Source organism: Neolamprologus brichardi, chromosome 3 (assembly GCF_056152115.1).
Source record: "Neolamprologus brichardi isolate AB-2024 chromosome 3, ASM5615211v1, whole genome shotgun sequence".
NCBI classification, from domain to species: Eukaryota; Metazoa; Chordata; class Actinopteri; order Cichliformes; family Cichlidae; genus Neolamprologus; species Neolamprologus brichardi.
The window spans coordinates 11,976,900-12,001,490 of NC_142106.1; the positions used below are offsets into that span (position 1 = coordinate 11,976,900).

At 37.5% G+C, this 24,591-nt stretch overlaps 2 protein-coding genes across 2 annotated transcripts in view; both read right to left on the reverse strand.

Annotated features, from left to right (window-relative positions):
- Positions 1 to 5,801: 5,801 nt before the first annotated feature.
- Positions 5,802 to 7,685, reverse strand: LOC148103509 (Fc receptor-like protein 5). Its single transcript, XM_087838799.1, has 5 exons — positions 7,587 to 7,685; positions 6,892 to 6,927; positions 6,457 to 6,720; positions 6,132 to 6,377; positions 5,802 to 6,046 (listed from the first exon to the last, which is right to left on the reverse strand). The coding sequence occupies exons 1-5, from the start codon at positions 7,615 to 7,617 to the stop codon at positions 5,802 to 5,804; spliced, it is 822 nt and encodes a 273-aa protein (XP_087694925.1). The 5' UTR covers positions 7,618 to 7,685.
- Positions 7,686 to 10,467: 2,782 nt separating this feature from the next.
- Positions 10,468 to 24,591, reverse strand: part of LOC148103510 (cell adhesion molecule CEACAM2-like) — a 272,876-nt gene continuing 258,752 nt past the window's right edge. Inside the window, exons 7-8 of the mRNA XM_087838753.1 lie at positions 12,376 to 12,711; positions 10,468 to 12,137 (exon numbers count right to left, since the gene is read on the reverse strand). Of these exons, the coding sequence (XP_087694879.1) occupies positions 12,016 to 12,137; positions 12,376 to 12,711 (458 nt within the window). The 3' untranslated portion in view covers positions 10,468 to 12,015. The remainder of the gene's footprint in view (positions 12,138 to 12,375; positions 12,712 to 24,591) is intronic.

Consider the following 24,591-nt stretch of genomic DNA (forward strand, 5'->3'; position numbering starts at 1 on the left):
ATGGAAATGTTACCTCATTGATCTGTTGCTACAGGCCAATCAGTCCCTGCACAACCATAGCAAGATTCCAGTTCTTATCATCAGAACTGGAATCTGTCATGGCTGCACTTCATCACCGATTCTGTTCCTAACATTTATGGATAAAATTTCTGGGTGCAGCTAAGTGGTGGAGTGTTTCTGCTTTGGTGGCCTTGGTATGACCTTTCTATTATGATGTGGTTCTTCTGGCCTCATCTGTTGGTAACTTCCAGTGTGCATTAGAGGGATTTGCAGCTCAGTGTGAAGTAGCTGTGTTGAGAATCAGCAACTCCAAATTTGACACCAGCACTTTAGTTGTCTTCTGTGGTCTTTCAGGTCTTTTGGTGCTGTTGGGCTGGTCGATGCAGTCCTTCTTTTTAAAAGTGCACTGGACTGTTGATCAGGCCATTTGGTGATTATAGTATTTTTTTGGTTTATATTTTTTCTTATGTCCATGATAGTCTTACTTTAGTTTTTTTAGACCGTAATGGTAGCATTGCTGTCTTTAGAGTTCAAATTGAAATTGCATTCATATTGAATTCACTTTGAAGCGACTTTAGATCTTTTATCATCTTAATTTATTGCCTTAAATTGTATAAATGAAGAGCGATGTATAAGTACGAGTTCAAAGGTGCAGAGCAGCTTTACCTTTTTTCCTCTTTGGTCTGAAGGCTATTTGTCCGTAATTGATGTCTTCTGTTCTCACTCCTGAGTACTCTGCAGCTGGATTGCTCTCTGCAGAGTAAAGTACATATACATTTCTGTAAGTAGAGCAGCTGCAATAGTACTGTTATATTATTGCAGCATACTTTATGCTTTACCACTTGTGATTACCACAATTTGTTATTTGTGTTTTACTCAAAGTCTATTGACACACTGAGGTTGTACATAAATGCCACTGGCACTGTTCAAACTCTGCCAGTTCATCACAGATGGTCCGTGCGCTGGGTTATTGAGCACAGCATCATGTAAAGTTATGAACCTATGTGTATCAGATAATGACAAAACATTTTATAATATATTGTATAATATATTATACTATAATGTGATTGTTTTGTAGTGTGCTATGGTTAATCTACCGCATGAACCTGGGTGGGTGTTTTATGAAAAAGGAAGGTCAAACACCACAATGATGTTACTTTTTTTTTTTTTTAGCACAGACTGATGCAATTCACCACAAGGCAGAGAAGCAACAGCTTCTCACCTATCACTATTATTAGCCAAACCAGAAAACAGCAATGAGAATTTTATCAGCTTCACACCAGCTAAAGTCAACAACAGGAAGCTGCTGTGGTTTTAAATGTAGGACTAGGTTAGAAAATAATTCTATGAGTTTGGATGTCTCATAGTTACAGTAACATAATCAACAAAAATCTGTGTTCACCAAACCTAGATAGCGAACTTATCTTGGCGTCAACTGAGATGCTTTGGCACATAAGCCTCAGTTATGATTCTACCCAATGTTTTATCGACCAGATGTGGCTCCAGAATCCCAAAACACAAGTGGCTGAGTTGAAGGAGTCACACTGTACCTGAGTAAAGATAGTCAATTGAGACCAAACATGACACTAAGAATGATGTGCTATGCTCATTCATCACATACACTGTCGTCAGTTTTGACTCACACACTGTCCTGGTGCCACAGCAAAAATCAAATTTTCATTATTTTATGTTTGTTTTGGAAACGATAATTCAGCTGTTTTAGAAAAAAAAAGATGTAAGATTATGACGTAAGGTTTGGGTAAAGTAAGGTTACCCATAAAAACTGAAAAAATTATTTCAGTATTATGTAAAATGACTTTCTTTCAGGGAACACAAAATGGATTAACAATTTAAAGCTGTTCTGAAGCAATAGAGGTTGATCAGGCCTTGAAAGCTGTTGCTACTAATTCCTACATTGGATTTCTCAGAACGACCCCTATATTTAGCCTCACCCCAAAGGCACAGCCTTTCCAGGGGTCAAGCGGTACATGGGTACGTCTGTAGAATTCTAGACACACCCGCAGAGATGAGCAGGGAGGAAGACAGCCTATACACCTAAACAGCATCCTTTGTTGATCTCAGGGGGCCTCTGTGAGCTGGGGGAACCTAACGGTGTAAACAACAAGGTTATTGGGACCCAGGAGTAAGTAATTGTGTTTTTATGTTTATGTGTTCCAACATAAAAGACGTGCTGGAACAGATTATGGTACCATACATGCATCATTTGAGCAGTATTGTGCTGAAGAAAGTAGTGTGTTGCTACAAAAATGGCAAGAAAAAGCAAATAACAACAGAAGTGAGAAAGACCATCATACAATCTGGTATGTGTCTATTTGGTCAGTGGTTCATCCTACAGTAATATAATGACCCAACACATAAGTGCAAGCTATGCCTGAACTACCTCAGGAAAAAAGAAGAAGATGGTAAGCTTGAAAACATGGAGTGGTCAGCACAGTCTCCTGACTGAAACCCATTCAAGCTGTTTTGGGATGAACTGGACAGAAGAGTGAAAGCAACGCAACCTAAGTGAAACATTTATGGGAACTTCTGCAACACATAAGGGAAGAACTTTCTCAAGAATATTTGATTTCTATTGTAGAGAGAATGACATGTGTGTGCTCAGCTGTTATATCTGTGAAAGGCGGCTACTTTGATGAGTCAGAAGTTTAGAATATAAATTCTATAATTTCTTGTTTAATTCTAGTTGTCTTTTTGTACAATGCTTTCATTTCATTTCAGAGTGCAATGAGACATTAACGTGGAGAATTTTCAATAAATCTGGAAAAACTGGATTGTTCTTTTGACCTGTAGTGTATATGTGTGTGTGTGTGTGTGTGTGTGTGTGTTTGTGTGCACGTAATTTCAGTTCCTTGTGCTGACAGGAAATTTGACTAGTGAAATATAACTTCCAGGATCCTGGTGTAAGAATGGTTGGACAGATTCTGACTTTCTAAAGCAGCCAATACGAAGACAGGCAAAACATTTGCATGTTTTCATAAGCTGGGTGTTAATCAATATGTGAGCAGACTAGGATGGTGGATATTATGAACATTACACCAAGCTTGTAGCATTCTGATTTTACAATTTAGAGATTGAACTGGCTATGATGGAGAAAATGAAGATCAGCTGTACCTGACTTTTTTTTCTTGTCTTTGATGATGATTTGCCCATAAGTGACATATTCTGTTCTCACTGCTGAAGAGACTGCAGCCGGATCACTCTCTGCACAATGAAACACACACAGAGGATGTCAGTGCAGGCAGTACAAGTGATAGATTGTAGCAGAGCTGATTGAAACTGCTGCTCTAGAAGAACTCTTTATGCACACACACAAAAATACAAACAACAGCAACAACAAAACAGTTACAACACTGCAAAAGTCTTGAATAACCCGTCATTTGTTCATATTTTGCTTCCGACGAGTCAGACTTTCATGTGATGTTTTCAAGTGCTATTGAACAATGTTTCTCCAGACTTTTTTTTTCTTTGGACAATGGCTGCTATTTTTCCACATCCTTTTCAATCCACTCAACGTAGCTGACCATTTCCAGAATATATTTTTTTAATTCAAGTATGAAAAGGCACCTAACTGCATAACTCAAATGATGAACTAGTGTTGTGTGGCTCTTCAGTTGATGGTTGCCAAGAAACAATTCATACTTCTCTCCTGAACTCTTACATATGTATGTAGGAGTTCAGAAGTACAAAAGATTGTCTACAGCCATCTGTAGCTCATCTCTTTCATTGTTCAGGCTGCATTTTAACCTTTGGTGTTCGAGATCTTGCCAAACTGATGGAAATATGAACACAGAAAAGTAGCACAATGTAATATCATATGGGAAGTGTCTGGTTCGTAACATTTTTTTACTATGGCGGTGATCTCAAACACACTGAAAAGGCAGTAAAAGCATGTCTAGATAGAAAAACACATAATAGAACAAGATCAGTCACAAATTAGCCTCCCCAGAGCTTGGACCTCAACATTATTGAAGCTGTGTGGGATATTTCCTGACAGAAGACAGACTAAAAGGTAGGAGCACCCAAAGAAGACCTTTGGATGTCCTTCAAGAAGCCAGAATAGCTATTCTTGAAGACTATTAAAAGAAATTACAAGAAAGTTTGACTGAGAGATTCCAGGCTGTGCTGAAGAATAAAGTTGGTCACACCAAAAATTGACTTTAAAGATCACTAGAATTGTACCAACTCAGTTTTTTCCCTATAAACCATTTATGATTATACATAAGTCACTGCACCAAGGACCATTTTCCTATCAAAATATAGCAAAATGAGAGGTAGCTCAAGACTTCTGAGTGAGTAATATGGATCAGTGAACCTTTCATTTATTGATCTAATATTTTAATAATAATGAATAACATTAGGCACAATTTTGATTCACTGAAAACATGACATTTGATGTTCCTTTTATATTTCTATTCTTTTTCTACACAGTGTTGTGTATTTTAGCCCAGTATTTATAATCTAATGTTTTCTGGTTTTATGTGAATAATATGAAAAACTATTAATTTAAAAACAAACTTTTTTTGCTTTTCATTTTTATTTATTTATTTTTTAAATTTGTGTTTTTGTGGATGTTCTCCATGTAGCACATCATACTCATGTTGACTCATGTCAAAACTGCATATTCTATATTAATAATAATAATAATAAATGCACGTTCCTTCCTCCTATTATAATTAACAGCTCATTGGTGAAATGGTTGAGGCTTGCATATTTGCTGGAAGCTGTTAACATCTGTGAACCACAGACCACAAAAAACAGTCCAACATACAAAGAACAAGACTCACTAAGTGTGAGAGTTTACAGACAGATAATTTAATGATGTATAATGCTGTTTTGAACAAAAAAATAAATCTGTAATTGTTCATCAAGCAAGGATTAAACTATAATATAGAACTCTAAAAACTCTGATTTCACAGGTAAACTCTAGTCTGAAAAATTGTGAGATGCTTGTTTTAGTGTTACAGCAATGTTTTCACACTTCTAACCATCCTTCACATGCTCCATGATGTCCTTAGTTAAACATAGTATCAGACTAAAACAAGTCTTAAACTCTTGAGGAGATGAAGGTCAAAAAATGTCATGATAATTCAAACTATGCTCATAAGGCATGTTTTAGTTTTATATATACCCTTACTCCTAGTATGCATGAATGTTACCAGATTGTAAAGGTGCACACCAAACACATATAAGCACTCAGCAACCATCTACATAACTTTTATGTCAAAAGTCACAGTTTAACCGCCAAATATTGATTCTCTACATATATAATTGAACATATAAATGATTGCTATTGCTTCTAATGATCTATCCTTATTGAACTTATCTCTACAAGAGTGTAGCTCTTTTCCACTGCCCTAAAGATGTGTCAGACTAAATATTCCTTCTGTATTTAACCTCACCTTATAAAAAATATCCACAATGTACCAAAATGTCCTTATTTTTTTTTTTAAAAAAGAAGAAGAAGAAGAAAAAACTTACCTCTCCTTTTTTGGACAATCTGTTGTTGGCAATTGGATATTTGGACTTTGCTATATGTGATGTTATCTTCTACAGCTTCGTCTTGTTCAGCTAAAATTATCAAAGTTTATGAACAAAGAAAAAACATTATGTAAAAAGCATGTAGGTGGACCTTTACCTGAAGAACAGTGACGGTTGTTAGAAAAGGAACATCAACAGCACACAATTGACAGCACACATATCTCATGCAAGAAAGAAAGATAAAATAAAATAAATGACAATAATAAGAAAAATTACTAAAATTTCAGTAAAAGAAAACCCCACTAAGAAGTCCGAGTCTCACCTTCATGTTTCCTGTGAACACATCGTCTGGCCAGCAAAACCAGTAACACCAGCAGAACCACAACACAGAATAATCCAACAAATGACAACACAGAGAGAACAGGAGGAAGAGTGATGGAGGTGGAACCAGGTGGAGGAATTGATTTAGGTGGAGGTGTGGATGTAGGTGGAGGTGTGGATGTAGGTGGAGGTGTGGATGTAGGTGGAGGTGTGGTGGTGTGTTCCCCTAAAATAAAGCAAACACAGTCATTAAGTTGTCGTCACATTGTGAATGTTGAACCTGCAGAAACACAGACAGGTGAGTGTGTCACCTGTGACAGTGATCCAGCTGGATGGAGACTCTCCATGACTGCTGATGTCACACTTGTAGAGGCCTTCATCAGACCTGGAAACATGCTGGATGGTCATGTGACCTGTAGGCTGCTTCCTGATGAGGGAGCCATCTTTATAGAAAGCAGCTGGGAGGTTGGAGGGAGTGGTCTTTGTTTTACAGAGCAGAGTGACGTCATCTCCCTCCATCACAGGGAGGACAGGACTCTGCAGGATCACTGATCCACCTCAACACAGAGACAAACTACAGCATTTCATCCATTTACACACAGCTTCATCAACACTAACTCCACACACTCAGCTTACCAGTGACTGTCAGGTTAACCATGTTACTGATGGGACCCTCTCTGGACTCACACCAGTAAACTCCACTGTCTGATGTGTAAATGTAACTGATGTTACAGGAAGAACCAGCTGGTTTTCCCCACCCATCTCCACACTGAGTCCTCTGTCGTTTGCTTGTGTTTCTCCTCAGAGTCCATCCAGCAGAGCTGTCGTCCTCCTCACAGCTCAGAGACACAAAGTCTCCTTCAAAGAACTGAGAGCTGCTGGGACTCACAGTCAGACGAGCTGTGAGGGTTAAAATGAAAAGGTCTGAAAACTGAAAATGGTTACAATAGTGTAATTATTCCATAATTTCATCAGTTTTCTATATGAGCTCCATTCTAAAACATGAACCCAATCAGGTCATATCAGTGAGCATTTCTCAGGTTTAAACTGTGACAGAAGAAGGTTACTGACCTTGGTTTGTTGTGCAGCTCAGCAGTGAGATCAGAACTAAAGAGAAATGACACTCAGGTTGATTTGAGGTGAACATAAAGAACAACTCCACACAAACAGCTGACAAACACACAAACACGTCTCTCTATATCTGCTCATTTTCAGGACTGTAAAAGTGTGGAAAAAACCTTACAGCAAAGAAAGAAAGTAGAGCTGAAACCTGTCAAGCTGTCATTGAGTGAGATGCAGGTTATAAATTCAAGTCACTAGTCCAATACAGAGCATATTCAGAGAAGTAATTAATTAGTCATATTAAACACCCACATGTAACTTTAAAGCTTGATCTCAAATGTTAACAGAAGACGATTTAACAATATTTTATTTTCTGAAGAACTTTTAGGTTACAGTCGTAATAGCATTCACACATTTTGAACTCTTTATGCTCCTCAGCTATGGTTTAAACACCTTCTTTTAAAATGTTCATCAAGTGCACTAACTATACTCAGTGAATCATTTGATCTTTTCACTGCCTGCTGTGTTTCCTCGACTCCTGAGCAAAGATAAAGAGTCAGTTCAGACCTGCAGTTGGTCCTCGTGGTGTTTTGAACTTGAATTCAGCCTGATTTGTTTTTCATGTCTTCTCCTCCATCATCAGTTATCAGGAGAGCAGACAGTCAAAGTACAAGAATTCAAACAAACACAGAGATTCTACTTACAGAGCAGACACAGCACAGATGTTTCCTTCATCGTCCTTCTCACTCATTTGAGCTTTTTTTCATTTCTCTCACTGACACCAAGTAAAGCCCGCCCTCTTCCTCTGAGCACCAGCTTTCTATTGGTTCAAACAGAGTTTTGGGGGACTCACTTTTTTCTTTGTGGAAAGACATGAGTGGTACATTATAAATTCACATAACTGTAGAGGAGGCAGATATGAGCTGAAACACAGGAATCAAACCAGGGATGCTGCTGTTATGGAGCTGAACTGGAACCATTCAGACACTGAGGCCCTCTGAACACATTTTAATTACAGCTGTGCAGAGACACACTGATGACTGACTGGAACCCCATCATTCGTATTTTACATTAATACCAGATGAGGCCGACTAGAGGGAGCTGTTTGACTGTAAATATTAACAATAATAGAGGCAGCTCATCACACAGAGCACCACTGAGTTTCAGTGTTTTACAGAAATGAACAAATGTCCCGATGCCTTTCAATGAGTTAAAGATGCAAAATGAAATGTCTCAACACGTTCTCACTCCCTAAGCGTAATATTTTACGATAAGTGACAAATCCTCAACATTTTACGCTTTCAGGTACCAAACACGTTCCTAAATGACAACGTCGGAAAAAAAACATGAGAACCGTTTGGACTCAATCTACACATGTTCGTTCACTGTCTTAAGATCGCTTTGGAAAACACTATTTCACATCATTTCAGTGCTGGTTAACGTTAGGAACAGGGTTATGGTTATGGTTAGGGATACGGTTAGGTTTAGGGCTGGAACGTGCATTACCGCGGGACCATCATTCCACTGGAATTCATCCGTAACCCGGCGCATACCTCAGGAACTTTGCCGGACATAACAAAAAGTCGATATGCTACGTCCCGGGAGTGAGAACGGGCTGAACGTCTTTAAGAACCAACATAAGTCCCCCTGCTTTTTTGAAGACCATGGCTTGGAAGATTCGTCATTTACAATGTCAGAGAACATGTTTTATCATTGTTTGAAAACTAGCTTATAAAAAATAAAAATACATAGAAAATTGATTATTGTTTACAGCTGGAGCTAAAAAGTACACAGAAAGCTTTTCACACAGCTTTTCTATTGATTCTCTTGATATTTTTTGTTTGTGAAATGATACAATAGACAAATTGGTTTTCACATGTCTGTAAAAAACTTCACCTGTGCAGAGACACACTGATGACAGACTGGAACACTATGGCTGTGTCCCAATTCAGGGTGCACGCTTGATGTACGCGCACTACGTACAGTGCATACTATTGCTGTGTCCCAATTCGGGGTATGTACGCTTGAAGTACGCACACTACGCGTACTACGTACGGTGCGTACTATAAGTACGAGAAGTGCGGAAGTGAGAGGCTTGTGAAATGGGACGGTATATGCTTCGTCGCGCTGTTCAGGTTGCCTAGCAACCATGATACTAACCGCCAGACACGTTACAAACAGCTTTGTTTGACAGAAATGAAGGAGAAAAATGTTTTGTTGGTCAATCATTTTTGTCATGACATCACTTTGATTAGTTGAGTATCTGAGGCTGAGACCACAGGACTGTAAAACATGATTGTTGGGCTTCATTTCTGTACTGAACAGTCATTTAAGATTAGCTAGTAAATAACAATCAGCTAATGTTGTTCATGAGACTAAAATCACCTCACTGTGGTAGTGTAAATATAATATGGACAGTATTATAGTATTGTCAGATTATTATGATATATATATATATATATATATATATATATATATGCATTTGAAGTACACTTCGAATTGGGACAGCCGCGTGGCGGTGACGTAATTGCACTTAAAATGCGTACTTCAAGCGTGCAGTCCTGAATTGGGACACAGCCTCAAACTCCAGTCCCCGAGGGCCGGTGTCCTGTAACTTTTCCATGTGTCCCTGCTGCAACACAGCTGAATACAATTAGTAGGTCATTAGCCAGACTCTATAGAACTTGGCTGCAAGCTGAGGTGGCAGACACAGCCGTTTGATGCATGTTACAGCAGCTCATGAATGACTGAACATGGTAAAATAAAAGTCATTTTATTAAATTTCTCTAAACACCTATGATTACTTAAATTTATAGGGTTAGGGGTTTCCCCTTCAGCATGCAGTCAAGTTCTGCAGAGTCTTGCTGATGATCTACTAATTTTATTCAGGTGTGTTGCGACAGAAACTGTTTCAGGACACCCTTGAGGACTGGAGTTTGAGAACCCAGCTTTACGTGTTTTATATATGAACACTAGAGGGAGATGTTTGACTTGAAATACTACATACATAACAAGCGGCTCAACAATGACGTTACGGCTGAGTTCTAAGGCATGTTCATTGAGCATTAAATAACGCCTAAGAACACATGCTGTCTTAAAATTTGTAGGTGCAAGCTGCAATCTAAAAAGATATGGCAGGAACTGAATGAATACAAGCAGAATAAAAGAATTGGTGCTATTTTGTGAACTGTGGATGAGAATGATCTTCTTTTAAATGTATTTAGTGTTGTGATGTGTAGTGAAAACAAAGTGTGGACACTGAATGTTCAGCTGTACTTTCTGACTGGAATAACCTACTTAGTTAGCTAGTGTTAGCTGATACAATAGCACTTCACCTTGTCCAAATGCAGGTATGCCTCTGAAAGAATAACATGTGCCAGTTCTCATGCTAGACTGCAACAGACTTCATCACAGTGCTGGAGAACATCAGTCAGCGATGCAACACATCATCAACAAACTCAGTGAATTCAGAGTCCACCAAAGAACAAATATGAATATGCGTGAAGTTCAACATTTCAGAAACAATGTAAAAACACAACAAAAAAAATATTGAAACATAAAGAAATGAAGGCCATCGAGAAAACATTTGGGTCTCATGCATGTGAAACTTTATTAACCATTAAAAATAAACTCACATTCAAGCGAAATTAAGTAAATCAACAAACTTGAAATCTTTAAAATGAATTGAGTCTCCTTCATGGAAGGAAAAGTTAATAAAGCGTCAAAGATCAGAGGACTGAAATATGTGACTCTGTAGTGATGGAAACAATTATTTGGCTTCGTTTAACGATCAGAACAATTTGTAACATATTTGTAACATATAGCTGATAAGTGGATCGTATATATAATGATAATGCATTGGATTTATATAGCGCTTTTCAAGGCACCCAAAGCGCTTTACAATACCACTATTCATTCACTCTCACATTCACACACTGGTGGAGGCTACAGTTGTAGCCACAGCTGCCCTGGGGCAGACTGACAGAAGCGAGGCTGCCATATCGCACCATCGGCCCCTCTGGCCAACACCAGTAGGCGGTAGGGTAAAGTGTCTTGCCCAAGGACACAACGACCAGGACAGAGAGCACGGGGATCGAACTGGTGACCTTCCGGTTACAGATGTGCTTCCCAACCCCCTGAGCCACGGTCGCCCATAGTTACACGATTAGATTAGTAATCATGTATAATCAATAAACAATTTACACTCATCATCACATACAGTGTTTATGTTGTCAGTTTGTTCAGTCACTGTTTGTAAATTGACTGTACCAGGGTTAAACCTGACACAACAGGTTTGATTGTTCAGCTACTGAAACATTCATTGATTCTGAAAATGTAACAAAAGCAAGACTGAATTTATGAATTTGTGTAACAGAGTTTTTCCTCTTGCCAATGAAACTAGCCAGGACACTAAAAGTAAGTACACACTGCAGTCCTTGGGTCACACAGAGATAACCTAACAAAAATTGATCTGTACTTTAAATTTTACTTCTACATTTGAAATGTTTAAAAATATTTACAGATGAAACATGAAATGGAGAATGTAGTGGATTAGAATGCAAATTTGTTTGATAATTTTGCACTTATAGGAAAAGAAATTGAAATAATAATAATATTAATAATAATAATAATAAAATAATAAAAATAATCATAATCTTAAAATGACAAAACAAAAAGTTGTAGGAACAATATGCCCTGAGTTTTTGGAGTTTCAAAATTTCTGGTCTAGGCTGCTCATTTATTAAGCTTCAGCTCCAGATGGTGATAGCAACCCATTTGATATATATATATATATATATATATATATATATATATATATATATATATATATATATATATATGGTTGCTATCACATGGGTTACATGTTTCCTCCTCCTTATCTAAAACGATTGTTCTACCAAAATCAATGTTTAGTTTGTGATGCTGCAGAAGTTGACGTTTTTCTTCTACCTTCATAGTGTAATTCTGTGAAGGTACATGCAATGACTCTATATTTTTTTCAACTGGTCTTTCGCTTAATTATTTTTCTTTTTTAAATAATTTTGTGACTAACATATCCATTGATTTTAGTCTCATCTCGAGGCTCATATGAAATGTGGCTCTGTTTATGATTTCTGTAGATCCAATGAGATCTTAGTATGAACCCTGATTTTGTGTTTTTTTACGTATTCTGTAGATCAAACAACCAGAAACAGCAAGAAGCACAGCAGAAACTGACAGACCAACGATCAGTCCAACAGATCCTCCTGTCTGACCTGCAGGTGAGAAACAGGTGTGAGGTGTCAGCTGTCAGGTAGGTGATGAGTGAAGAACAGAACAGAATCCATTTCCTCTTCAAACTGCTGTCAGACATTATCTACTGCACTCTGATCACATCACTCAGACCAGCTGCTTTCTACAAAGTCTCATCAACAACATCTTTAGAAACAAACATCAACAACCAGGAAGCAGCTTCACCTCTGATCACACACACACTCAACTCTACTCACTCACCTGGAGGAACGACTCTCAGTGTGATGTTGTTGATTGATTTCCATGATCGTGTTTCTCTCATTAAAACACGACACTCATAGTTTCCACCATCATTAATCATCACATTCTTCAGAATCAAAGACACGTCTCCATCCTTCATCTGTCTGTCCTGCAGATCCACCCGGTTCTTAAAAGATGGATGCTGGTTGTCTGGATCAAACTGATCATCCCGATAAACAAAGACATATTGTTTATCCTGCACAGCTCTGCTCCACTCCACAACTATGTTGTTGTTGTTTAGAGCTTGACATGGCAGAATGATGTTCTGTCCAGACTCAGCTGTGATGATTTTCTGGTCTGAAAGAGGAAAAAACACAGAGCAGAGAGGTTAAAGGTCAACTGTTCATTTCCTCAGCAGCCAATCAGAGTAAGTTGAAACACAGAGCACACTGAGCTCCGGCTTGAATATACACTCAGTCACAAAGACATTCTTATCAGGACAGATCTTTAGTATCTTAGTATCTTTTTATTAAAAACTCAATGTTTCCAGAAAATAAACAATTATCATTGTTGAAATTTCTTTTTTAATTGCATTTTAATGAAATTAAGTTTTAAACCAAATTGAATTAACTATTAGCTACTATTAACTATAACTATGTACAGAATAAAATAGAATACAAATGCTATAAACAATTTTCCATGTGTATTTGCTTTAACACGCGGAAAAACCAAATCAGTATAAAAATAATTCATAACTCTTATTAACATGTAAACCAGAGTGATGCTTTTTCTTTTATAAACCAAACAAGACTGTCGATTGGTTTATAAAAGCTAAATCTCTTAATCTCCCATGTTCAGACAGATGCAAAGATACCATCACGCACATGTTTACATGTTTTAACAATAATGATAATAATAATGTATATGTTGTGTCCCTGTGACGCGCCTCCAATAATCCATAATGAGTCGTACTTGAACTTTGCGCATTTATTTTAAGAACAAAACAAAAACAAACGTTTGTCCTTTCAATCAATTTACAAATAGCGCTTAATTAATTAACTGATGTGCTAAAAAATGACGGTCAACAGAAAAGTTTGCCCACAAACCACTCACCCAACAACACCTGCTGCGAACACCGACATCAGGTAAATAGACTGTGACCACACCCACATGCCATCACCTGAGACGCAGGTACAGCTATACACCTGTGCCACCATAACAAAAAGGCAAAACATAAACATTGACTTTGGCTCTTACAGTATACTTTATTAACTCCAGGAAATTGCTTAGTCCTCTGCATTTAACCCATTCACACAGTGAAGCAGTGGGCAGCTACCAATCCAGTGCCTGGGGAGCAGTGTGTAGAGACGGTACCTTGCTCAGGGGTACCTCAGGGTAGCCACTTGGTAGATTTGAATCCCCGAACTTCCGATCATGGGGCACACGCTACACCTACTGATCTCTCTCTTTCAATAAAGCTGAAAGTCACTGAGAGAGATCAGAACTGTGTTTCAACGGCAGCTCGCTGTGGTCCAATCTAATTTCTTTCAGGAAGTGGTGTTAGAGTAACCATTAGCTGGAATAAAAGATGCTCACATATAAGTGCGTCATAACTAAAACGGTGACATCTAAATCAGGTCTGAGTGTTTAACAGGTTCAGTTCTTGAATGATCTCCACAGAACAACACAAACATCTCATCATCAACCATCAGCTACATACTAAAGACCATCATCAGTCAAAGGACTTCAAAATGACGTCACTGTATAAAATGTATATTGTACTATGGAGGAGGCAGCATTTAGCTGTAGCCTCCATCAAACCACAGAGAACTTTGTCCACCTTTGATTGTCTTTAAGTTGTGTTGGAGCCTCAGAGAGCAAATCTTTGTTCTTCATGGAGAACCAGTGAGGCTGTTTGGACTTTCCTATGAAACATCAGTGCAGGAGACTCTCAGTACATCTGTTTACAGTGAGGATGAAGAAGCAGCAGAAACACACACACACAGAAAACATGTAGAGACGGGCAGCAGCAAATAGTCTGCAGGGAGAGAGAGCATGCAGCTGCTGCAGCACTTTCTGAAATCATATGACTGTAATCAGAGAGTAACTCAGTAATTCAGGTAATTTTCTTCTTTATATTGTGTCAGATAAAGTCTGACAGCTTATAGGTTCTTCAGCTGATGAAACACATTAAATTCATTTCATATGATGTGTTTTCACAGATGAAACCAGCCAACAGCAAATCAAATACTTCACACTAACTACTACTATATTTATCTATAACCAGTAAAGTGAAGCTTTAATCCTGGTTCAGATGGATTAACATGAACAATCTGTTAATCCACTGAAGCTCACAGACTTCAGTCAACCTGTCAGATTACCTAACAAATGTCCTTTTAAACACTTACTGCTGTTCTGAAACCCTCCAACACTTTTTTGATCATCAAGAAATATATATTTTTTAATTTACTCAAATAAGATTTTTGATTTAAATTTGTTTATTTAACATATAAACTTTTTTTAGAAGGTCGACAACCTTTCTGAACACCAATCAACACAAGTTTGTACTGTATACTATGTACTGTGATGTGCCCACATGGAAAACTATGACATTGTTTTTTTGTCTGAGTAATTCTGCCTTTCAAAGTGAATCAGACATGGATCGCAATAAAAAAAAAGGCCAATGAATGTCTAACCTCTCAATTAATTTTTTACAGCAACTTTAGTATATTTAAAAAAAAACATGCAACATTACACCCAAGGCTGTGCCATATCATATCATTCACAATAATACAGATAAACATTTTTTTGTGATATAAAAAAGTCATATTTTAATATTATTACTATAGAAATGCTATGAGTTTATGTTCCATGGAGCTGTTATTCTGCTTCCTTTGACAATTTAGCAATGCAACAGGAAGCTGTTTCAACAACCTGCAACAAAGTGCAGTCATTTTCAAAAATGATCCTGCTTAAGATGGAAATATTAAATTGTGTTTCACTGCTTGAAGCAAAAACACAACATCAGTGACATCTGAATACGTGGCTGTACTCAAGATGCTAGCACCTATGTTGATGATATGTGACCTAAATATAACAAGTCCACCAAAGTGCCACTTGAAAAAAAATATGATAATCTCCTTCATTTACTTATAATTATTGCTTTTTTTATATTGTTTATCTTAGTTTTTTTTAAATATCACGATATAATTTTCAGGCTACATTTACCATCAATGATTTTACCTTCATACTATAAGTATTTTTCATAGTAACCCTTTCAGTACCCAGAGAGCTGGAACTGAGTGTGTACTAGGGTGTCAAATTTTCATTTGGCTGACATTTTAATGAGTTTTACACTGTGTAAAAAATGAAATGATTAGTTGAATTTTTATTTTATGTTTTTTTAAACAGCCTCTAAGATACATATTTGTTCTTGTTTATACAAAGAGCTTATCTTTCATTTAGTTGACATGTTTTCTGTTACAATGCGGTCTGTGTGTATTTGTTACATCTTTTAATGTATCAATTTTCAAAGGAAAGCTTGAATGAAATGTCACACTTTATGTTGTTGATGATTATTGTTAATAGAAAAAAATAATAATTTTGGTTAATCAACCACAGATTGTTCCCATGTACACGGAGTATTTCCTAAGCAATATACATTTGTTAAATGGTGAATTGTCTGAGAAAAATATCTCTCCTCTGCACCCCAGTAATAACATTTTAACTCCTGTGATGGAAAGGTTTGAGTGTGTAAACAGTTAGCTGCTGAGTCAGAGGTCATGGGTTCAAGAAGCTGTTTGATATTTACACCAGTTTCACTTTGAAAGCTTCTCCATCCATCGGTTATTCAATATTCAAAAAGTGATGTGAATTATTGACTTTGATGTAAACTTGATGTAAAACTTCATGAAGTCAAGGAACGATGTGGAGAATTCATTAGAAGATTGACTGCAAAATGCATATCTCACTTCAGCCCAGTGTGTACTCGCTGTGTTGTTTTTAGTAGGTCAGACAGACAACATTCAATACAAATCCTAAAGGCTGGAAATTTAAAAATGGACATTATCAATGCAAACAAACCCATAGCAAACCTAAAGTATATCATCTGCTTGACTGTTATCTTGATCAGTTGGTCTGATGGTCATTGTTTAGTATGAACTAATATATTAACTCATCTCATTTCATAAACGGTGGTTCAGAGAAGAAGATAATAAAGTCATGTAAATAAGTAACGAAGCTTTTGTTTTCAGTATTGAGAGAATGCAGCCAGCTCGACTCTGATCATGGCTGCTGATAGTTCACATTCTGGTCTGTCATTACGACGGTGTAGAAGAGACAAAGATGAGCTCATTAACATAAAAAAAACCCACTTATTATATTTTCACTTTACAAGTGAAAGTTTGACATCGTTATGCGCAGAAACGGCGTCAGCATTAGTCCGTCTGCAGTTCTGTTTCCAGGCGTACCGAGAATAGTTTCGATCAGAGAGATTAGCGTCAGTGTTTCAAACATGATCGGTATGGATAGTATTTAAATAATGTATTGTTATATAACTCTGGCTCCCTGTGTTAAAGAGGAATGTTGTTTTTTTGTTTCTCACCTGCAGACACAAACACGACGACACACAAGTAGCCAAACCAGAAGAAGGGCGTAGATGTTAGAGCAGCCATTTCCGTATATCCGTGTATTTCATGCCCGAAAACCCCGAGCTGTTTTGCGGACGTGTGTGTGTGTAACCAAGAACTGAGAAAACTCCCCCTATAGGGCAAGGCCTTTACTAAAACTTTGATGTTTTAAGATGTTTTCATTGTAACATGCTGACGTCAGCCTCTTATGGCCTGTTAATACTACTGATCACATGACCAGTAGTATTTAAAAATAAGTGTTTTGTACAGCTGTCTTCATGTTCTTTCATATGATATATTACTTAATATGTTTTAGCTTGTTTTTCAAGGTCAACTTTGACCTGAGTCATGAGCAACGAAGGGCAAGGTTGGTCAGTGCTTAGCAAACCTATGTGCTCATGTCCACCATGTCCTAGTATACTGTTGTGAAGTTTAAAGATGCTCCATAAAAACAATGTGGTAATATCAAACCTTTACCAGCCAATAACCAATTTTCATATTTGGTGCAGCCTTGGTCCATTTTTCAGTGAAATGAAATCAGCTAGAGCTGTTATTGGTATCCATGATCATCAGTGTTGATGCTAGATTTCTAACAGATAAACAAAAAACATATATATATATATACATATATATATATATATGAAGCAGAGGTAATATTTGAGTTTACATATTTTCTTCAAGCCATTTGTAATGTAGTGATGTTAGTTAGTGTTCTTTTTTTTTAATCACTAAAGTGAACTAATTCTGTTAGTCTTTGGGGGCTGACTCACTATTGATGCTTCAAGAGGACAATAGAGGAACTGCATCTGCTTATTTTTGAGATTTGTATCTCTTTACTTCAGATTGATCAGCGGAAATTATATTTAAATTGCCACTAAATAAATAAATCTCAATGGAAGAGACCAGGAACAAAGATCTAAGAAAAACTTGAAACACAGAGGGACCAACAGGGGAAGACAAGCAGACAAACCAGCAACAAATAGAGGAAAACACAGGGCTTAAATACACAGGCAGGACGACCAGAGCATGGGGAACCAGTGGGAACACAGCTGGAATTGATCTGCCATAACGAGACAAAGGAAGCAGAGCAGAACACATAGCATAGGACAAGGACTATCAAAATAAAACAGGAAGCACAAGAAATTCAGAAAGACGCAGACTCATGCTGTGTCCCAATTCAGGGTCTGCACGCTTGAAGTACGCATTTTAAGTGCGGTTACGTCACCGCCACGCGACGACGGCTGTCCCAATCCGAAGTGTACTTGAAATGCATACTCCAAATGCGCCGTCGATTTCCCCAAATATCAAGCGTGGTCCGGTGCACGCTTCGTGGTCCCATATATCCCACAATTCATAGCGCGGCAGTGGGTGTGGATAATTTTGCCGCAAAATATGGCAGAAGGGAGCGGCCGAAAAGTGAACTGTCAAAAGTAAGTACTGAATATGACGTCACTTATTCATGTGCGAATGTTTAATAATGAAGAACATTAAAACATTGCTGTTGGCCACATGTCGGCAAAGTTATGTGACATTAGTGATGTTTGTACTTTCAGCATTAACTTGGTTTTAAAGCCTCTACTTCTAAATATACATATAGTCGACCTTAATCTTACAGAGAATCTGATGATTTTATGGATAATTAAAGTCAGTCATATATCCACAAACACAACAAGCTGACAGTCAGTGATATATATATATGTATATATATCATAATAATCTGGCAATACTATAATATTGGCCATATTATATTTACATTACCATAGTGAGATGACTTTAGTCTCATGTGCAACATTAACTAATTATTATTTACTAGCTAATCTTAAATGACTGTTCAGTACAGAAATGAAGCCCAACAATCATGTTTTACAGTCAGATACTCAACTAATCAAAGTGATGTCATGACAAAAATGAATGACCAACAAAACAATTTTCTCCTTCATTTCTGTCAAACAAAGCTGTATGTAGCGTGTCTCGCGGTTAGTATCGTGGTTGCTAGGCAACCTGAACAGCGCGATGAAGCATATACCGTCCCATTTCACAAGCCTCTCACTTCCGCACTTCTCGTACTTATAGTACGCACCGTACGTAGTACGCGTAGTGTGCGTACTTCAAGCGTGCATACCCCGAATTGGGACACAGCATCAGAGTCATGTCATATGGAGACATATAATATGCACAGAAAACCAGCAAGAAACCAAAGCCATGAATCACAAATAATCAAGCAATATAAATTAAGCAAACACAAAACACTGGGTCATAGACCCAGTATCGTGGCAGAGACACATAACACTTGTTACATGGTTTTAATTTATTTAAACACCCTCACTCATACTTTCCTTAAATGCTATCCTGTTTTAAAGCTGTTTATTTAAAAATAAAAAAGGGAAAGAAGATGTTCACAGAGTATAATTCTAGCTTTTTGCTTGTGTTTAATGGTAGCATGAGGTGGTCCCTGCAGCCCATTCTGGTAGTCGAACACCTTCAGGAGGGTAGATTTACGTGTGCTGTAACAAGGTTTGCTTTGTTCAGTGTTATTTATATAGTGCCAAATCATAACAAAGCCTCACAGACTCCAGTAGGTAACCTGGAGATGAGACAAAGCATCAGCCCAGCAGCAGTACTGACTTTGCTCCTTTGTGTTCATACCAGAAACCTACTAAACTCTCACTGGTATCAGGTGCTGACATTATTTTAGTGGGACCTGTGCTCACAACCCAGCACTGTGCAGATCAGAGTTCAGAGGTTGTCTGAACAGTGACAAGAACAGCAGGAAAAAGCAAAACTGAGAAAAATCAGTCAGACATCAGAAGAGAGCAACGATCTGTGAGAACCATTGACTAAACCATTCACCTTTTTGAGTTTAACTTCTTGTTGTGTCTCCACTGCTGACACCTTGATTTGCACTGAAGCAGCTGAAATACACACAATGGTTTCGTTTTCCTCACTGGATAGTTTGACATCCCTGAAGTGTAACTGATTTTGTGTTATAAAGTTTAAAACTGTTTAGTGGTTTTAGTGGTTCCTTTTTTTCTGTTACAGTGTATCTTAAACCAAGAACACTTCTTGATTCTCTGCTCTGTGGCTCCCGCTGAACACATAAAACTTTATTTTACAATTATAATTAATTCGTTTTCCTAAACCAGCTGATCTAGATTTAGAGACAGAGGGTCAGACAGAAAATACTTAGTAAAAATAATTTGTTAGACTTTTTACTTCATTCCTATTTATGTTCACAGAAATGAATCAACATATCTGCCAGTTTACCAGTGGGACTCACTGCTGTGTTTTATGGAGAATAAAACATAAGATGGCATTTATTAGTTCCAGACTCGGTATATTCACATATTTACAGCAGGAGAATAAACAGGGTAGGAATATAAATAGATGAAAGATGTGTTCTAATCCCTTTCACAGCTGGGGTTCCATTCTGCCAAGACAAGCCATCAGAGTCTAATCAACAAAAAAACTTTTATCTACATTCTCTTAATCAATAAATCATGTTAATTCTTTCTAATCATCTGTCCTTACTGAACCATGTGTTAACCCTTTAAGACCTACCATAGAACCAAGTCCTCCAGAGCTTATATTATATTTTTACATGCTGTGGAGCCATTTTTGGGAGCATTTCAAGTTGCTATACATCAATACAACCATTATAGCCCAGATTTTAATAATATGTCTGCATTAAGTGCATAGTAATTACATACATTGCAAAAAAGTGCAATAAACTACAAAAAAATTGAAAATCATTTTTGTTTTTTAACATATATTTCTAGTTAGAGAAATTTAAGAGGCTTATCCCTCAAAACTGTAAATACAAAAAAGTTGCACAAAATAGTTTCCCACCACAGGAAATTTATTTTAAGTGCCTTCATAGTTTTATTTTTGAAATACACCAATTTTTATATACTGCAGGAAAAACAAAAATAAATATTATACTGCAAATTTGCAAAAAAGCAGCATATGCATCAAAATAAACTATTTCCAGCAGTGCAATATGAGTCCTAAGCATCCCAGAAACGACACAGAAAGCCATGAAGTAAAACATAACTTTTAAAAACACCAGTATAGGCTCATGAGGCCCTGGTGGTAAAAAAAAACTACATTTCCGCGAAAATGACATCACTTCTGGTTTCGGGCAGGTCATGGCGGACATGCAAAAGTTCGCACTGACGTCTATTCCAACATAGGAAGTGTTATGAACAGCTGATCGGATCGGCAAAGCCTGTTTCTGGAATATTATGTTTTTGTTGCTGCAAGTGCTTTTTATGCAGTTTTTGCAAAGCTTTATGTGGAAGGAAACTGTGACCGAGGACAAGCTGATGGCATAAGATGTAAGTACAACTCCTCCGGTTTCATATGCAAAAAAAATTATTGCGCTAGCTCACGTGTTGCAGAGCTACCGGGATTTAAAAATAGTTCCGCAAAACAGAGTGTGCCTGCTCCGACCGGTTTTAAAGGGTTAACAGACCTCTCTGCATTGAATCGTATCTGTTATTAATCTCTGTCTCTCTTCCACAGCATGTCTTTTATCCTGTTTTCCTTCTCTCACCCCAACCAATCACAGCAGATGGCCCCGCCCCTCCCTGAGCCTGGTTCTGCTGGAGGTTTCTTCCTGTTAAAAGGGAGTTTTTCCTTCCCACTGTCGCCAAAGTGCTGCTCATAGGGGGTCATATGATTGTTGGGTTTTTCTCTGTATGTATTACTGTAGAGTCTACCTTACAATATGCCATGTGGTGACTCTTTTTGTGATTTGGTGCCATATAAAAAAATTAATTCATGCTGTTAGTAAAGTTTTAATTAATTCAAATGCTTACTACAACAATGCAGCAAAGGTTATTATAGTATACATTGGAATATAGTATATACATTTTAGATATAAATTTAAAGCCACTTAGTGCAGTGTTGTTGTGGATTATGTGACAGTTAGTCACATTCAAAGTGATGAGTCACAACTTCTGAAAGTTATTCTCAGCAGAAACTCTTTAATTATCTGACCTATTTTCCTGCAGCCATGTATGAATATAAGGTTATATATTTGTTGTTTGTCTCATGTTACCACAGGGCTCATTAAGGCATAACCCGTTCAACATGTGGGTAGTAGAGAAGGTGAACAGATTCACCTTTTGTGTTCTGAGTCTGAAAAGAAGGTGCTGTTAACATTCATGTGTTACTTGTCTTTTTTTAAAAGAAAATTGCCAGAAAAATAAAATTCATTTTTTGGAACTGGGCTCTTTATTGAACTTTACGACAAACACACAAATACCTAAATATCAAAAACAAAATTTTTTACACTATCGACGACTTTTGTAAAATTTAGAATGTGAGAATTTTCTGGGGGGAAAAAAATCAGTGACGATGTAGTCGTCTCAAAAACTCAAAATTTCATGTATCAAATATGATACACTTTTGAAAAAAGGACACCTTTTGAAGGTTCGTTCTCCAGTTGTTCAAATTGAGGAAGTATCTGTTAAGACCCACTGATCTAAATTACAAATGATTTCATAGGAAACCTGTTGGGATGAAAGTTAAGGGAGATGAACAAATTAGGTTCCACAATTATTTAATTCAGTTGGAGAAAGTATAGTCATCATAAATATATGAGCAGTTTGAATATAATAATCTCACACACTGCATATTGCTCAGGTGTCATGTGATGAGGGGACAGTGTGGAGAAGCCAAACAGAAGAGAGGTTAAAAAAATAAGCAGCATTTTAATAGGTCTAAACACAATGAAAGAGCAACAAAGCTATATCAAAAAGAACAAAAAGAAAAGTCACAACACAAACTAAAGGGAGGGAGAACAGAAACAACAACCAACAGGCCCACACAATTATTCATGTTGCTTCCAAAATCAGAAACTCGAAAAACACTGCTGGGGCTCTCTTTCTTAAGTGGATCTCACACTCTAGAAAGCAGAGAAAAAAGAAGCAAACAGAGAACCAACTATAACCTCACGATGGATCTTAACTAGCCGTGTTGAGCCGTGTTTGAGGATTAATTACTAAATAAGTCCAGTTGCAGACTGGGGAAAACAAGCTGTAACAACGAGCAGAAAGAAAGCAGCACTACATGTATATACCCACACAACCCCACTGTGTAATATCAGTGATGAAAAACTCAGAATTGTCAGCTGAACCTGCTTCCTGGAATAAAGCTCAGTATAACATTTAAACTGAATCAACACTCTGACTCTGTTTATTGTGAATATGTCAACAACTAACTTTCTGTTTCTTGCAGGTTTAGTTCAACGTTGGTCAGTTAGGTCATGGCATATCAGTATCTGAGGCTCATATTTTTTTTTTTTAATTCTGTCCTTGTAAAGAATGCTGCTGAGGAATGTTTCATGCCTGCAGACACTGACATCAAACACAACAAAAACCAGGAGAACAACTGAGACATTTCTGTATTCACTGTAACAAAGAGCAAAGCAGTCAAGGGATATAACAGGACATATTGTAATCCCAGTCAAACTAGTGTTTCCCACACCAACTTTCAATATGAACATTATTAAGACATTTTTAGTCCTTCCTTACAATCAATTATCCCATACAGACTGTTGCTCTCATGTTACATTCAACTACAGCACAGCTAAGAAAAATATTTTGCAAATAATGTAGCATACAGGTGAAAGAAGCCTGGGAAGGGAACAGTGAACTGGATTCCCTCATCTTCACAGGCCATTCAAAGATTCAGAGTATGCAGGGAAGGATCAAGGCTGAAAAACCTGGACTGAACGTTTCTCGCGTTTAGGCCCCCAGGCAACGCTGCATTAAAACAGTCCTGATTGCATGGTTCAAATCATGCCATATTGCAAAAATATCAAATGTATAACAGTCATATCTGAGAAAAAGGGCCACTGATTTTACTGATAAAGATCTGCGCTGGTAAAAAGTATCAGTAAAGTTAAAATTCAGACTTTCTGTGCAACAGGAATGCACACAGTAAATCCTGCTTTATTCAGGCCTAAGAGCTCAGCTGTGAAATACAGAGTTTGAGGAGGGTTTTCATGGCTCCACCCATTTATTACCATGCAAATAAAACAAGCAAAATGGAACAAGCTGCAAAGAAAAAGGATCAAATTTGTTATTTAATGTTGAAGAAAGGTACGAAAGCGCTTAATAAACTGCTGTGTTTGGTTAACACAGTTTGGATTAAGGGTGAGCTCCCAAGTACTTGGAAGGAGGCTGTTATTGTGCCAATAAGAAAACCCGGGAAGGATCCATCTACACCAGATAGCTACAGACCAATTGCTCTTACATCAAATGTGTGCAAGTTAATGGAACGTATGATAATGGCAAGACTGTCTTTTGAGCTGGAAAGAAAAGGGGCTTTAGCCGATTACCAAAGTGGTTTCAGGACAGCTCGGAACACAACTGATGCTATAATTAGACTTGAGAATGTTGTTAGGAAAGCGCAGGCCACTAAAGAGTCTGTTTTGGCAGTGTTTTTTGACATAGAAAAGGCATATGATATGTTGTGGAGGGATGGGCTTTTAATCAAGTTGCATAAGTTGGGTATTGGTGGCAGAACATTCAATTGGGTCCAAGACTTTTGATCTGGTAGGAAGATCCAAGTGCGAATTGGGTCTACAATTTCTAGTCAGTGC